The sequence below is a fragment of the Python bivittatus genome, unplaced genomic scaffold (genome assembly GCF_059951505.1).
Source record: "Python bivittatus isolate LINGU-HERP-01145 unplaced genomic scaffold, Pbiv_v1 ctg000080_np1212, whole genome shotgun sequence".
NCBI lineage: Eukaryota > Metazoa > Chordata > Lepidosauria > Squamata > Pythonidae > Python > Python bivittatus.
Genome location: NW_028277035.1, coordinates 48,469,062 through 48,486,924, shown reverse-complemented (window position 1 = coordinate 48,486,924; position 17,863 = coordinate 48,469,062). Strand labels below are relative to the sequence as shown.

Here is a 17,863-nt window from a genome sequence, read left to right as displayed (position 1 = left end):
GAGCGCGCGACGCTCCTCCGACTGAGCGCGAGCCTGGACCACAAAAATGTCGCTTTGCGCTCGCGGACTTCGGGGCTTGCAGCAGCCATCCTCCTCTTTCTGAGTGACACGCCAGCCGGCCCAATCCTTAACCAAAGCGCTGTCCTCTGTTAGCCAATCCCGGGGAAAGGAGAGATCAAAGCCGGAGATTAAGAGGGGCAGCGGCAGAAACGGGGTGAGGCTGCTTGTAGCATCTTGGAAAGCACAATGGCACGTAAGGCCGTGCTAGCACCCCCGGCAGCAATTCCTTTCTCTCCGGTGCAGGTAATCCGAATTGCAGCAAAGCGGTAGAGACCCGAGGCAGCCCAGCCTCCAGCGAAACAATCCGATTACTGCCGTCCCTGCGGACGGCCATTGAACGCCGGCTTTCTGCAGAGGGCAGGGGCAGAGTCTTCCACTCCCCGGGACACGCACCCACACGACCCCTCCGCCTCACTTGACCTAGTTCTCGGTGTCACTCCCCAGGCTATAGGCGGGAAGCGAGTCTCAGGCAGGATCTCTTTCCGAAGCCTTTTGTGGACTAGACTAGTCTGGGGGCTGCGGGAAGAAGGGCTGCTTTCTTCCCCGGGTTGCAGCGATCTTGGCCTGGGGATATTTTCTCGGTCCGAGGCGGAGCTCTGGGACAAGGAGGGGGCTGGATCCTCCTCGCCTAGGCATCCTCGCAGTAGGTGCTGAGGTCCCGGGCTGAGCTCCTAACGAGGCAGGGCACACCGGGCAAGGCGCTGAAGGCGGGGATGGGAACCCAGCAGGCCACGGGAAGCAGGCCAGCCTGTCACCTTGACCTGACAACCCCCTGAACTCTGGCCTGGGGCCCCTTGTTTCCAGCTGTCCTCTCCAGTCAAATCAGAGCCCTGGGAAAGAAGGGAGGCGCTGGGTCTGGTTCGGAGCAGACTGTTTCCCCCCATCCTCCCCAGGCATTCCAGTAAGGAAAATCCCTTTTCCCTGGGTGGGAAAGTCTGAGCAGGCCTGACTAAGCAGCCAAAGGATCCTCACTTCAGCAACACTTTAGGGCTGAGACTGGGCTGTTCCTTTTAACTGCTCTTCCCTACTGCCCCCTGCAACAAAATTAATCTGGCTACCAGAAGAAAGAAAGAAGAAAGCTTGGCCATGGTCAGTTTTTGGCATGTTTGAGCCACCCAGGGATTGCATGCTGGGCAAAAAGTAGCTAAGAGAATTGTCCAAGTTGCCTTTTGTTTTAGTTTTCCACCTTCTCAGGGTTCAGCTGCCTAAGTTGAGTTAGTTTTGTGGATCTTCAGGCAAAAGAAAGGCACATGAAATGCAGTGTTAATAAGTGAGAAGTGATGGCTGAGGAACTCTAACCAGATCCGTACAGTGGCTGATTGGGTTTGAAGTGGCTATGACTTTGGTGATAGGGATGTTGTGACCATGGTTGCAAGTTCTGTGAATATGTCAACATGGTTGATAGTTACAGTGACTGCATGGCAATGAAAATGTTTAGATAATAAATACGAAGAAATAAAGATAAAATGTAACTAAGGCTGCAATATCATCCACACTTAATTAAAAAGAAGGTACTTCTGACTAAGCTTGAATCACATTGAAGCTTAATATTATATATGTTTAGTTTTGGTACAACATCACATTTTTGGTTTCAAAAAGAGCATAATATAATTAAAGTGTTGAAGAAAAAAAGTGCCAGGGTTCCATCAGAAAAAAGGTGTAATAATTTAGGACTTTTGGAATAAATTAAAAAAACTATACGGTTGAGGGAGATAAAAATAAAATTGTAAATAGCAGAACTAACAGAGGAGAAATACAATTCATTTTCTCAAAATATCCAAATCTATGTTCTTTCCTTGAAATTAATTAGAACAAAAGGAAGTGATTCTTCACACAATGGATAGCAAAGTCATTGGTCCAACTTTATCTGGAAGCTTTGTACTTTATTTTATAAATAAACATTATTTATATTGTTCCTATAGCAGGAAATGTAGGTAAAGGAAAAACCTTTGTAATTCAGAGTACATTGGCTCCATGCCCTTTTCCCTTTATATTGTCTCAATTCATTGATGTTCTTGGACGCCCCATCTCTCCCTTGTTTACAGTTCCAGGCTGGCTACAGAGAAAGACAAGTCTCTTCCACTACAGCTAATTTGGAAATTAATTTGGAAATGCAAACCACTAGTCTTTATCGACCTTCCTCTGCCAAATAGGTGGAACATGGCAGATGGCAGCAGCTAACCAACCGTGGCTGATTTTAAAAGCCCAAGGAGTACTAGTATTTAAGTGGAAGACCACAGGGAAATCCTAGGACTAGATTAGACTGGGAAATTAAAATTCTTGAAAAAGGCAGTGATAAACCACTTCTCTTTTCTTGGCAAGAAAATTATATGAACATGTCCACTTAGCCACGAAGAGGTGGCTTTGACTTTATTTTAGAAAACAGTTCTGGTACAGGAGGGACCATTTATTCTTCTTCAAGCCTATCTTGTTTTTATTCTACTTGTGGAAGAAGAGATTTTATTTCCTTTGCAACCAGCGTGAAAATCAAGTGGAGTGGCGAAGCTTCTCCAATATATTTGCTTACCTTTGTGGAATTACTAATTGTTTAAACTTCATGATTACCCAGTTGTATAGTTAGTAAATTTTAGACCTTGGACTTACAATGCTAACTTATACTACTCAATGAAAGTGTATTCAACATTTCCTTACTTAAAAGTAATATCCATTGTATTCAGTGGATTTACTTCTAACTGATTTGTGTGTCCCCCTCAAGTCCTGCTATGCTGCCTCATTGTGTTGGTGGTGGAGAGCCTTTTTCTGAGAAAGATGAGTGAAGAATGCCGGGAATATACAGCAAGAGTATATACTCCCAACAGAATCACTAAAGGAGTGAAGGTCGTCCCAGCTACTCAGCTAAAACAAGTAGGCTCAGTTTTGGGCAGCAGCAATAGGGGAAGATGCTGGAGGCAGATGATCATTTTAGAGGCAAGAGCAAAGGCATCATTTTATACTGCATGGGAGAAGGCAATGGTAAACAATTTCTGTATTTTACCAGGAAAACCATGTGGATGGACAAGTTAAAGTGATGATATAATGCCAGATGGTGCGCCCCTGAGGTTGGATGGCACTCAATTTACTACTGAGGAAGAGCTGCAGGTCTTTTGAAGTACCAACAGTGATTATAACATGGCTTAATTAAGCCTTCAGGATGCCTAGCTGCTGATGTTTTTGTGCAGTAAAAGAACATCTGAAGCTGCAAAGACAATTACTGTGGGAACATGGAATGTAGAAGTATGAACATAGGAAAGCTCAGGATAGTGAAAGGGGAAATGAATCAAGTAGGTATTGACATCTTAGGCATCAGCAACTTGAAGTGGAGTATAAGTGGACACTTTCAGTCAGAAGATCATTACTGTTTACTACTCAAGACACAAAAAATAACGAAGGAATGGCATTGTTTTCATAGTCAGCAAGGTTATAGCAAAGACAGTACTTGGGTACAATGCAGTCACTGACAAAATAATATAAATTAGACTTCATGGAGAACATTTAACATGACTATAATCCAAATTTATGTTCCAACATTGATGCAGAAGAAGAGGTTGATGAGTTTTATGGTAAGATTCAATCTGAAATTAACAGAACATGCAAGCAAGATACACTCAGTTCACTCATCACAGCTAATTTTATATCAGGTGTTGCCGGTCAAAATTTTTTTACATGTTTCATGGCCTAAAAAAGTTTGAAAATCTCTGCCTTAGAAGTTATTCTCTATTTACAAGAATCTCTACTAGAAGATGAAATTAGATCAGCACTCCTGCCATTACCAAGTTGGAAGGCTATAGGAATTGATGGATTATTTACAGAAATATGGCAAGAAACAGAATGAGATTCCATAAAGTTCTAAACAAACGATGCCAGCAAATCTGGAGAGTGATATCATGGCCAGCAGTTTGGAAGAGGTCAGCAAAGGCAGGACTCTTAATAGAATATGCAGATTAGAGCTCTACATGGAAAGGGAGATGCTAGATTGTCAAGCTGGTTTTGGAAAAGGCTGAGGAACAAGAAACATTATTGCTGATGCACAAAAAATCCCCCCAAAAAAGGCAGTATGTGCTTCATAGAAGGGCCTTTGATTGTGTCAATTATGTCAAACTGTAGAGTGTCCTTTGGAAAATGGGAATTCCAGAACATCTCATCGTCCTCATGAGAAATCTGTACACAGAATAGGAAACCATGGCCCAGATAAAAGATGTGAAACAGGTTGGCTCTAGGCTCTGTGATTAAATATAAAGAAGATCAAACTAATGACAACCAATACAGCAGTCAGCCTTAGAATTAACAGTGAATCAATCAAGCAGTCAAGAAATCATCACAGACTAGCACTTGGAAGGGTAGCATTGAAGGCCTTGGCAAAAATAGATACTATGATGTGTTTATTACCCCAAAGATCAGAATTGTGCAGGCAGTGGTTTTCCCTGTGAGTCTATGGAAGTTGGACTTTGAAGAAGAAGGATAGTATTGATGCTTTTGAATTTTGGTGTTGGAGAAGACTCCTGAGAATACCGTGGACAACCAGGAAAACAAACAAATGGATCATCAGACAAATCAACCTAGATTTCTTGCTTGAGGCTCAAATGACCAAACTCAAATTATCCTATTTTAGACACATTATGTGAAGACCTAGCTCTCTTGAGAAGTCTATAATGCTGGAAATAGTGGAAGGTAAGAGAACAAGAGGATGCCAACAGCAAGGTGGATAGATTACAGTGGTAATGGGTACACAATTGGTTGGGGACAGATCATCCCAGAGAATGACTTGCTGACACATAATCAGTCAAACTGTGTAAAGCTCTTGTAAGCCCTTTAAGATAGCCATGTATTATTTAAGTTACAAAGTGCATGACTAACATTTTTTTTCTCCTTATTGCATCCTTCCCATCATCCTGTGCTTTATAACTGCTTCCCAGGTGATCTCTTTAGATCATATCAAAGAAAGTAGCTTTATACCTGTGCAGATAAGAAATACACCGAGCATATTCTATTGTTAAATTTGCTTTTGCTGTCTTGATCTTTAAACAGGCCTCCTTTGCGTGAATAGAAAATGCATCATTTTCTTGTTTTAAAAAACTGTATTTACATTAAAATACAGCAAGCATTTTTAATCATATATATGCCTAGCCAATCACTCTGACAATAAAATGGTTTTTAAATTCGCCAAGGAAGAAAGGCTGCAGCTGATGGTATCTAGCTGATCATTTGGGGCTCTCTGGGCTGTTAGCCTTGCCTCTATTGGTAGTATTAATAGACAAAAATAAAATTAAATCCTATTAAAAACCCAACAAATAAGAAACAAAATCTATAACAGGGCAATCAAATAATGTAATAAATCCAGTTACATGTCCTTTATTTCCCTTTCCCTGAACCTAATCACACCCTAAGCCTACTCAGATGATACTTTTGCAGTATTTCACCTGCAAATTCTAGCAACCTGGTAAAATGCACATCATACTAGCAGGTTAGTTATCTTCCTCTGTGAGTGATTGGCTTGGTTTGGGTAACTGTAAATGCACTGATAGGACATAATGGAAATATTAAAAGTCTTCAGAGCTCCTTTAACTCCCACCCAAAGGAATACACTGTATATGTCAGCCCTTAGAGGTAGTCCAGACAAGAAGCACCAACCATGAATACTGATACTACCTTTATTGTAAGGTTACAGTAGCCGAATCTTGCAAGTCTGAAAGTACATTTCTCCCCCCTCGCCTTTACAGCCCAAGAAACTAGGGAGCGGCCTTCTGAGACGTTTGCCATGCCTCCATTCCTTCTGCAGGCTCAGCTGCCTCTTATCTGACTGTTGCCTAGTTTGCAGCTCCTCCTCCTCCTGTCTCTCAAGGACATTCTCCCAGACCGTTACTGTCCATCTTGGTTACAGGAGAAAATTGAATTGAAAAATTGGTTCATCTTAGCTGCAGGAGAAAAGACATCTATCAATAATAGATCTCTTGATTTCCTTACTGTCTCTTCTCTGATTCTTAGACCTTTGATCACTTGACACAAGAAATCCCTGCTTACCAACAATCTCAACAGACCTTAGAGTAGTTGCTTTCTTTTTGCATGCCCTGCTTCACTAGGTGGTCAAATTAAAATTCAGGAGAAAGAATGCTATGTTCCCCGGAGCATCTTGGAGGAAGAGTGAGATATAAATTAATAATAAAATAACTTGTGAAATGTCTTTATCACTCTTGTCATCATTTGCTTTTATAGCTATTATTTACTGGTTGAGCATAGGATCATGACTCCATAACATTAGTGCAAACCCTGGCATTATAATTAGAACCTCAGACAAAGTTTATTTGGAAAGAGGAGAGCATCAGTTGGTCCAGCAAAAGAGGATCCAGCAGGACTTCTGAACAGAGGAATGGAATTACACTGTTAGTGTTGCATTGTGCTTATGAGCTAGGAAGTCCCCAATGCAATTTTCATCTTGGCTATGAATAGAATTGCTTGACTTTAGGCAAAGAGCCTCCTCCTGAAGTTTGCATCTGTGGTGTGGATACAGAAATGTTTACTCTTCAGTGCAAGATAATTTGGGAGACAAATTATCCCCTTTTTTCTCTCTATGCCTAGGCATTAGTCAACAAGACTTCATTTCAGAAGAGCCATTAAAGGTAATAAGAGAAAAAGCTTTCCCATACTGACAGAAGAAGAGATATGATGAGTTCATAGCTGAAAAAGAAGAACATTGTGGTTGAAGCCATCATTCAAACAAACGAAAAAGAAAGAAAACACTCTGGTTCAAGATGAATTACAGAACACCCACTGTAAGCAATCTGTACCACAGTGGCACTACCAGGACTGAGCCAGACCATGGGACAACTGTTGACGGGACTCGATCAGAAACTGCTGCAATGACATCTGAACCCAGCAGCTTTAACAGCACCAAAATTCCAGATGTGGCCAGCAATGGCCCGGCCATGGGGACCATGCTGTTATCCTTTGGCATCATTACTGTTATTGGGTTGGCAGTAGCAGTGGTAAGACCTGGGACTATGTTTGGGAATGTAACTGCCAAATTTTATGCCAATTTACCTCTTGTGCTTAAGGCTTCTAAAATTGTGTGGGAGGACTCTAGCCCTTGCCTTAACAAAGAATTGCAATTCCTTTGCAATAATTGCTAAACTAATACATGGTTTAGGTAAACAGATATAGCTGTAAACAGACTTCTACAGGTTATTTGAAGGCTTGCCTACACCTGTATCTTCCTACTCAGGATTGACTAGGTAGTCGCTGCTCATATCCCTGTCAATAAAATCTCTGAAAAGAGGCAGAGGCTTTCTTGTGGTGGCTCCATTTTAAGAGAGGATATGCTGGATTGCCTCCCTCTGGTTCGATTTGTTTTAAAAACTTAGTCTGTTGATGCCAGTGATTATTTAGTAAAGTATCACAGTTATAGGAAACATTCAGTACAGCTGTTTCCATCAGTTGTTTTAGATAGTTATCATTTTATCTTGTAACTGTTCAAAAGCCTATTTTGAAAGGCAGTAAAATTATGTTAAATGAATGAATTAATACAGGTGGTCCTCACTTAACAACCACAGTTGGGACCGGCCATTCCATCACTAAGCATCGAAACATCACTGTCCCAGACTTACAACTTCAGTTCCACTGCGTTGTAAGCGAATCACCACCTGACATCACATGACCGCAACTTATGACTTCCTACCAGCTTCCCCATCGACTGTGCTTGTGGGAAGCCAGCTGTGAAGTTCGCAAATGGTGATCACGTGACCGCAGGACGCTGCAACCATCATAAATGTGTGCCAGTTGTGAGGCGCCTGAATCACGATCATGTGACTGGGGATGCTGCAACTGTTGTAAATTCGAGGACTGGTTGTAAAACTACTTTTTCAATGCCATTGTAAGTTTGAACAGTTGCTGAACAGGGCAGTAGTTAATCAAGGACTACCTGTAAATATGTATCTGGCTACAAAGTTACAATACTATCCCATGCATGTTAATTAGGATTGATCCCCATTTAAGTGTACATTGCAATTTAAGATTGCAGTCATACACAGTTCAGTGCAGGGGACTTGATTCCCAATACTCTTATTCACGATTATCTGTAAATTAGCCGCACCTAATTCTAACTGAAATCAGTTGTTAATTGTAACCGTATTTTCACATTGGTTTCAGTAGGGCCTTATCAATATTGCAATTCCACATTTGGCTTGTGTGAAATTTCACTCATTGTAAAGCACGCACACGTTTACACACATATGAATTCATAAAATAAGATCATGCCAGCTAATTGAAAGCAAATAATATCACACATGCCGTAAATATCCAACAGTTTCTTATAAATAATAAATAGAAATATATAAATAGTTTCTGAGTTGTATAAATATCCATTTCTTATAAATAAAATATATGTATACATTTCTAAATTATATAAATATCTGGAATGAAAGAAGATGCTATGCCTGTGTGTGCATATCAGAGAAGCATGAACAATACTTTGGCCAATATTTTGCCTATTTAGTAGAATACTTATGCTAAGATCTCAAATCATTCCTTCACTGTTGTTAAGGATGAGAACTGGGTGACAGCATCATTTTCCCCCATATGCAAGTCCACTATACATTATTACCTAAATTAAATGCATTAAAGTGAGCCAGTATGATGTATTAAGTGTTGGTAAGACCCAGGTTCTAGTCCACTGTCCACTGCAAAAGTCCACTAGAAGACTTTCACCAGCCTTCTTTCTCAGCCCAGCCTACCTTCCTGAAGAGGTTGCTGTTGTGGGGACAAGAGGAGGAGGGAGTATCATCTTGAGCTCCTGTACAGAAGGGGTGATATACAGTAAATCTAATAAATTAATTCATACGTATTCCCAGATCCTATTGCTGTTTTCATACGTTTGTGTAAATTTATTTATGTATTTATTTTATATTCTGTCTTTTTGTTCAAGAGCTCAAAGCAACATACGTAGCATTTCCTCCTCTTATTTTTCCCCACCACAACGCCATGAAGCAGATTGTGCTGAGAGACATTGATTGGCCCAAAGTCACCCAGTGAGCTCTCATGGCTGAGGTCATGTGAGAACCCTAATGCTAGTTTAACCCCTTAACAACTACACAACTTCTCCCTTTTTCAAGTGCAGTGGGTCCTGCTGAAAATATACTTACAGCAACCATGTTTTTCTATTGTTTTTTCCCCTAGGTTTTGTATATTCGGAAGAGAAAACGGTAAGTGTTCTGTACATATGAGTTAAGCAGTTTTTTTATCGCTTGCTGGTTTCTGTTTTCCAGAAATATCCCCCCAAAATCTTCACATTTGAAGCAGCAGAGACTGATGCCCTTTCCGATGTTAAATGTAACAGTGCATTGATATGCATGTGATATATGGTCCCTGCCCAGGAGATTTGGTTCCCAAATAGTTGCTGAGTAAATCCGGGAAAGTTTTAATTTTTTCTTGGTTTGATGCTTCCTATAGTGGAACTCACTCTCTTGCTCTGTTTCCCGGGTAGACTGGAAAAGCTACGACACCAGCTCATGCCCATGTACAACTTTGATCCTGCTGAAGAACAAGACGAGCTGGAACAAGAGCTGCTGGAGCATGGCAGAGACGCTGCTTCTGTGCAGGCTGCCCAGAGCAAGGTAACGCTCTTTCTGCCAAATCAGTTAAACTTCTAAGGCAGCTTCTCCTACCCTCAAATCCTGAGGCTTGTGTGTGGCCTCAGAGACTGCCAAAAGTTACTACGAAGTTGTAATTTGGAATGTGACAGGAAGAGACAGTGAGTAAACACATGACTGGAGAGTAGCTACATATTTGATTGTAATTGATCAAACATAAATCAAATTAGATTTTATGTTTTTTTTCTTCTGACCCTTCCTTCATTCACTTTTGAAATTCAGCCTCTGACAAGCTACTCAAAGAACAAGCATGGTCCTCAGCCTGGAAAATTTGTGCATTACTGCCGTACCAGATATGCTGAACTTCAGCTCCCATAAATCCCTGCTAGCAAGGGCACTGAGCAGGCTGGAATTGTGAGAGTTGAAGTCCTATACATCTGGAAGGCTAGCTTGAGGGGATGCTTGTAGGCTAAATGTTGGTGAGATTCTGTCTCCTAGACTTGAAGCCATAGCTGTTGTCATACTGCCATTTTTAGAATTAGATTTTTTTTTTCAAATAAAAATGTGAAGTAGAATAAGAGAATCTGGAGGAGAATTGATCTAACACTTATAGTCCTTGAAATGTTTGTGCTGGAAGGATCTTCTTTCATTCAGTAGATCTGTTCTTGTGAGTTGTAATGGCTTCATAAGCTGAGGGCAGAAGAAATGTGGAAATGTCCTACCTTTTACACACAGCAGCTATACTTTGAAGGGTAGATACCCTGGGAAGATTTGGGTATAGTAGAGCTGTTCAGGGCCAGAATATTAGAGGCTTTACTGCTTAGTTCTGACAGAAATGGAACAGCAGCAGCAGAAAGTCAGAAGCTTAGTTAATTCCCATTAGAACATGGATGATGAACCTCCAGATGTTGCTGAACTCCAACTTCCAGAAGATCTGACTGGTATGACCAAAGTTGTGAGAAGCTAAGAGTTAAAGGTCTGCAACATCTGGAGGGCCACAAGTTCCTCAGCCCCACTGCAGAGCAAATATTGGAGGACTACACTTTTGGAACAAAAGGTCAGCTTGAATAGCCTTGGAATCAAAAATTTCTGTTCCCTCTTATTTCCTGTGGAATGCTGTTGTGATTTAAAGGGTTTGAGTTCTGTTCCTCTGGATATTGGTTTTGGCATGGCTGAGGAACAGTGAGAAGCCCTCCCATCCTAGAAGAAGAATGGGGATAAGAGGATAGGGCTGCTACCTCATTAGGAAATAGATACCAGTTTATTATAATATATAATACAGATGTCAGTATTACCAGATCCTGGGACCCCTCTATGGAGAGTCATAGTCAAGATAGGTCTTCCTGTGGAAATTTCTATGCGTGCTTCTTTATCTCCCTCTCTTCCTTATCTTCTGTTCTGAGGATCCAAGTCCAAAGCCTTGACATTAGAGCTTTATTCACAGAAAACACTTTTAGATTAGATAACTACATCAAATACATCAAGTATAATAATCAATAAACTGTCCAAACAATACCCCTAAAACTAACCAAGATGAGCTTGTTGTATAAATGCAGTACTAGGTCTCACATTGACTTAGACAAGTACTGTGTACAAACTCATCCTAGCAGTTCCAAACTCTGCATCTGATTTTGAGTTTTCCTTTTTTTTCCTTCTTAATATTTGTTTGAATGATTCCATCTTGCTAAGGGAGTGAAAGATGAGTTGCAAATTGATTTTTATTACTACAGGTAGTCCTTGGGTTACGATGGGAATTGGGACTTGAATTTCCATCACTAAGCAATGCGGTTTTAACGTGCAATGTCACACTTAGCGATGGCATTCCTGACACTCCCAGTTGTTGTCGTAACACCAGGATTGTGAGGGTCATTAAGTGAGGACCTCATGTGACTATGATGTGGGAAGAGGTGGGAATGCCAGGCATGCAAGCTGGTGGTGAGAGCTATGGGCAGGCAGGTGGGTGCCACGGGCAGGAGCTACAGAGTGTGGGTGGCTGAGTGGGTGCCACGGGCAGGCGTTACGGAGTGTGGGCAGGTGCACAGGTGCCACCGGGGGCAAGCGGGTGCCGCGGGCAGGCACTACAAAGCATGGGCAGGTACGTAGGTGTGGTGGGCAGGTGCTAAGGTAGGTGGAGGGTTGCTGCAGGCAGGTGGGTAGGTGGTGCTGTGGCCAGTCGCTACAGAGCAGACCTGTCATAAATCCCCCTAATTCAGCACCATTGTAACTTTGAACGGTCGCTGAATGAGTGGTTGTAACCTGAGAACTACCTCTACGTACACAATGCTAAAATGCATCTTTAAAAATATGGGATATGCTTCTGTGAACAGGATTTTCGTTCCCAAGTTTTATTTCTATCAATCCAGTGGTGGCATGTATTTTGTGCAATACTTTGCAATCTTGGGAGAGTCATATGAAGGTAAAATATTCATGCATTCCTTGCAAATCTGTTTCTCTCCCCACCCCCATCTTTTTGCTTTTGTTGTAGGCAAATCAAGGTGTTCTCCAGAGACCCAGTCGTCTTGTGTTCACAGATGTTGCAAATGCCATCAGCGCATGAAGAATGCTTCCTCTATATGAGATACAGGAAGATGACACCAACCAGTTAGCAGCTTACTGTGGTAGTGATCATCAATTCTAGCTGGGGAAAAGAGGCCAGGAACCAATGGTTTTCAGGAAAGCGAAGACTGCCAGTGCTTCAGTTGTCAAACTGCCCCCAGCTGCTACACTCAGAGTTTGATTGGCAATGCTGCAGGTACCGAGTTATGTATGATAGAAGATGAGAGGTTATTTATAGATACATTGGTTGGAATGAATATAGTAACAGGCTTTGGGAACAAAGCATAAATTTCTAAGGCCTTCCTTCACTGAGATACTGACACAGGTATCTAGACTTCAAGTCTGCAGACTCACCTAGTCCACTCTATGCAGTAGACCCAAAATATGATCCTATTGGTTTAACTTCTAGGAACCTGGAGCATATGAAGTTGTCTGTGTCATCCCATCTCGTGTTCCTCTGGTGCAGTAAAAGCTGCCCTTCGGTATGATCACAAGGTTTAGCCATTGCCTTTCCGCTAGATTTCTACAGTGTAAGGTATCCTACTAACTGGTCTGAGAAAAGGGAAAACCTTGGATGATGGTGCTGCTAATAGCAATCTCTGTGTCTTGTGGAGGCAGGTAAATCTGGCAGGGTATAAGGACCACCTCTTCTTACACTAATTGATACTAGAGGGGAAGAATCTTAGAAGTAAGAGCAGCAATACATAACTTGAAGATCCTGAGATGATTCACCCCAGTGTTCTTCAGGCAAGGATAATGAGCTTTGGCTGAAACACAGTCATATTTGGAAAAATAGTGTTGTATCTGCATGTTCTTACATATATTAAATAATCAGAAATCCCCTCATCTCCATATGGAGTGGGTTAATAACTCATTTCAAAACCATGGCAAGGTTCTCAACCTTGGCAAGCAGAGCAGTTCTAAGTGGAAGAAATGACACACTTCTTTTCCAGCTTAGGGGAAAATGCATCTGCTTACTTTGCTCATTTGTTTATTAGATAAACTGGAATATCATCCCTACATTTAAGATTGCATCATTTATTCTGCTTATCCCTTTCGCAGTTGGGTGGTGTGCTGAGTTACTTATTTATTAATTAAGATAATTTATATTCTTCTCATCACTAAAAATGAATATACAGGGGATTGGGGTACAGAATTTGGATTTTGTTTTGTCCCAGTTTGGGAATGGGAGGTGGGGGGAGAGGGGAACTGGGCACAATGAAGAAAGGCCTTGCAAACAATATTGCGCAGATACCAAGAAGCATGTGCTAAGCAAAAGCTCTTGCTATGGAAAGCGTTATATTTTGTATGGATTAGCAGAAACAGTTTGGAAAAAGTTTTATTTGCATTTGCCTCACCCCAGTGATGGTGTACATACTCAGGAATCTGCAACAGCAGCCAGCTCCTGTGTTAGTTTTGCTTTGTGGCATGACGGTGACTCTGTCTATTTCTGAACCTGCCTCTTATATTTATGTTTATATTGGATTTCTATCCCGTCTTTCTATTTCCTTGTCCAGGAAGGCAAACAAAAGAGCCATTACAACAAAGGGCTACAACAAATCAATAAAAAGAAAGAAAAAAAGAAAGCTAGGGCATACAAGAAATCAATGTAGAGAAAATAGTTCCTGATGAAAAATTGGAAGGCTGGATGAACAGTTACAGCCCAATTATGCCTTCAATGTGCAAAGAAAAATGCAAAATTTCAGACCTAACAAGTCTGAACAACTTTAGCTCCTGTGAACCATTACTGCTGTGAAAACTAATGTTAAATATCCATGCATGTTTATCTGTTGTAGTTTCAGTGAAAAGAGGGGGGGAGCCATTCCCCTCTCCTCCTCGCAAAGAATTGAACAACGGATGCTTTGGAGGGCCCCATCCTTCAAAGCATGGGCAGGGGTACATGCGTGACATGAAGCAATTTGCTTTGACAGTTGCTAAAGGAAAGTGCGTGGCGAAGGATCAATAGGGATAATAGGAGAGAATAATGGGTTCCAGCTGCAAGAAGTAAATGAGAAACAGTATGAAGAGTGTTTGTGGGCACTCACACACTTTACAGCAGATTTTGGAACCCAACCACAACCCACTGGCAGAATGCTTATGTATGTCTGCTGCTAATCAAGGCAGAAGAAAGTGCAGATAAGTACAAATGGGATTTCATGCTGTGATATAATGTGTCTGTGTGTCTCTGCATGTATTACTGGCTGTTCTTTTTGGTGTTCCCAAGACAAGTAAGAAAACTATCTGCCACCATTCCTTTTGCTATCCCTTTTCAAAAGGGAACATTTTTTAAATGCTTCTCAATCCAGTTCCTCCCTGAATTCTGTGGGAACTGTAAATCACATAAGACTAGGTCTGTGTGATATATGCACGACTTTTGGCTGTCACACCAATGAGTTAATAGCATGATATATGTGGTGCAGATATCTCTATATCAATGCTATCGGTGGCTTGTCACCTAATTTTTTTTTCAGTGCATGCATTTTGACAGAAGTGGTTTTCTCTGCACCCACAGAGCAATTGTGTAGAAGTTTATTATGCATATGAATAGCTGTGTGGCTGTACAGTGATTAACTCCACGAAACAGATTCTCCTAGCCAAGTTAGCGCCTCCTCCCCCCATATGCCTCCTCCCTTTGAAAGATACGTGATCACAGAGAAGGAGGAGGTTGTGAGGAAACCTTCCTCAGCCAAGAGGAGTTCTTTAAGAGCAATCACACAGATCTGAGTAACAATTTTCTCTGTCCCACTACTGATCATTCTTTAAAAAAAAAAAAAACAAATTCAAATGACCCCAAGGGACCCAGATGAATCTACAATTCTCAGTTGACATTAATTCAGCTTCTCCTGTAACTAAGTAAGGCAGAGCCCAGGCTTAGTGCAATTCTGCAGGCGAAGCCTGGAGAAATTGTGGCTTTCTAGACATTGGTGGATCCTGGTTCCCCTTGTCCCTGGCCATTGGCTTGGGCTGATGGGAATTTGAGTCTAAACGTCTGGGGAGATTGTGGCTCCTCTTACCAGCAGCTTCTCCAACAGAACATCAAAACAGCAGTCCTTATTTTGGGCAGCTGTAAAATTTTGCTCCATTGACCACAGTGCAGTTGCTGGCCCACCACACACACCTGCACTAAATCCAGCTGTTTCTGAGACCTTTTAGTTTGCGCTCCAAGACAGGTATGGTGGAAGTACAACTCCCTGGGAATTGTGGGAGTTTCAGCCCCAACATAGTTGATGTGCTCCAGGTTGCCAAAAGCTGCACTATGCTTTGCAATGCTGCCACTGCTGAATAATACCAGATATATTTTCCTCTGATTTCTGTTTCTTAGTGGCAGCATTGTCTCTCTTTCAAACATTGTCATTAGCAATGCAAAAACATGCAAAAAACAAAACTGGAAAATACGTTTCGCAAATGCAACAAGATGTTCAATGAAGTGCCATTAATGGAAATCCTTCAGTTCTGAGACACCTTAAATCATAGAGGCTGAATGATTAATTTACTGAGTATTTGGTACAAACATGCACTTTGGTCCACAGATCATTTCTGTAAGATTCAGTAAGTAAGTATGAATGGATGTGAGTAGACAAAGGGCTGTTCCCTTTGCTCAGCAAACTTCATTCTGGGTTGCAGCCTCTCTGATTATGTTGTATCACTAATGACTAAGAGAGGAATGCAGAGATTTGTCAGTGTTCTACCACAGTGTTCTAATGCAATATCCCTTTCTAACATGGTACTTGGTTAACTGTTACAATACGTTCTTGTATTTGAGATGTTATTAAAATATTTATGTGAAATCAAGAACTTTATTGGATCCCCTTCACTTTTGCTGACCCTGCAAACTTCCACTCAGGAAAAAGGTAACACTGTTTTGTGTGGGGCATAATTATTTTTTCATAACATCTAAAACCATAACAGCTGCAGCAGCATATGAGAAGCCATCAGAAAGGCACATCCTTGATTTTTTCCCTATGCCTTTACCATCAGATGGGCAACAGGTACCTCTCCAAAAGTTCTAATCCATCAATCCTAACCAGCATGGTCAACAGGGATTGCTGTCCAACAGATCTGGAAGTCCATTCATTGCCTACCAATGCTCTATTTTCACCCTAAAAGTGAGGAAGACATTCTGATCCCAGTAGGCAACAACAAGCAAAATGAGTTGGGATCTTTTCCTGATTCCATTGCTTCCTGAGAGAGAGAATCGAGAACAATTTGAGGATCCCACTTGTTCCCCAGCATGGGGCCCTCTAAATGTTTTGGGCTGCAGCTCATATGGTACAAAAATATTAGCCATGCCAGTGGAATTCCAATGTGGAATCATTGACATCCAATAATTCCTGGGGGCAATGCACTGGAGAAGGTTGCTAAGGATATACAAGGAACATGGGACTCAACTTGCCAGGTGAAAAGATCCTGTCTGATCTTGGGTGATGCAATTGCACTTTACAGTTTTAAATGGCAAGAGCTGAGTTGCAAACTTCCCTGTCAGTTTCAGAGAGCCATCTTCTCATTAAGTCCTTGTTCACATTGTAGAAGCCTTCCTCATCTAGTGCCTTACATATGGGTTGGACATCAGGTCCCTTCAAACTTTTGGGGCTATGATTGTTTAAGCCACACATAGATTGGGGTAAGCTACGAGTTGATGCTTTTAATAGTTAAACCAGTCAAAGCTTAGCTGCTATATGCAAATAGTCTGCATCATCACTTGTTTATCACCACTCGTAGGAAAGTACAAAGTTGAAGAGAGCTGGGAACCAAAAGGTGCTATTGGAGATACAGTTTTATTAAGAATAAAATCAAAGAATACATCCCAAGGCATAATCTTTCTTTAATATACAAGGATGAGTTATTGAAAACAGCCTTCAAACCTCAGATGAAACAGGTCTTGGTGTCTCTTGCATTACTGTAGTCAGTTATCTTTTGAATATATGAAGCCACTTATCTTAACTGCTTTCTGCCACCTGTATTTCAAAGTGTTCAGAAGAATGTCCAGGATTCTTTAGATGTTAGGGCTTCAGTTCAGGCTGAGCTGAAAAACTTGGGATGTGAATGCTGATAAAGCATTCCAATGTTTAAAATAAAAGCATCAGTCTGTTTAACTTCAGCTGCAAGATGCATAAAATGGTGCATGTAAATCATTCAGGTGCAGATGTTTAAAGAAGCAAATCCATAATTTTGGTTTTCTTTTGTTTTGTCCAATTCATAAACCAGTTACAGAGACAAGTTCTATTTTGGAGCTGGATAAGATACTGAGAGATAGCAAAGAAGGGAAATAGAAATTGGATCAAGATAATTTTTCTTCTTTTTATAATACAAAAAATTGAGGTGGAGGGTCATCCAATGCAATTTCTTAGCAGTAGACTCAGAGGTCTCCCTTGTAAGAGCTCAGATTGGTGCATATTGCATTATTCCTATTTTTTGTTCTCCCAGGAATTGTTGAATATTGATCCTCCAAGTCCAATACCTAATACCTAAACTACAATGCTTCACATACATAATTTTTATGACAATCTTTGCCACAAAATGGCCACTAAATCAATACCTTTAAAGGAGAGAAGACAAATACAGGTAATCCTCGACTTATGACCTCAATTGGAATCAGAACTTCTGTTGTTAAGTGATGCAGTTATTAAGTGAGTCATGCCCAATTTTATTACCTTTTTGCCATGGTCATT

The 17,863-nt window shown here is 41.2% G+C and overlaps 1 protein-coding gene across 1 annotated transcript; it reads left to right on the top strand.

Moving 5' to 3' along the window:
* The first annotated feature begins 190 nt into the window (after positions 1–190).
* Positions 191–15,968, top strand: CUNH3orf18 (chromosome unknown C3orf18 homolog). The gene is made up of 5 exons (XM_007421815.3): positions 191–303; positions 6,634–7,040; positions 9,226–9,251; positions 9,533–9,662; positions 12,124–15,968. The coding sequence occupies exons 2-5, from the start codon at positions 6,807–6,809 to the stop codon at positions 12,193–12,195; spliced, it is 462 nt and encodes a 153-aa protein (XP_007421877.1). The 5' UTR covers positions 191–303; positions 6,634–6,806; the 3' UTR covers positions 12,196–15,968.
* Positions 15,969–17,863: the final 1,895 nt, after the last annotated feature.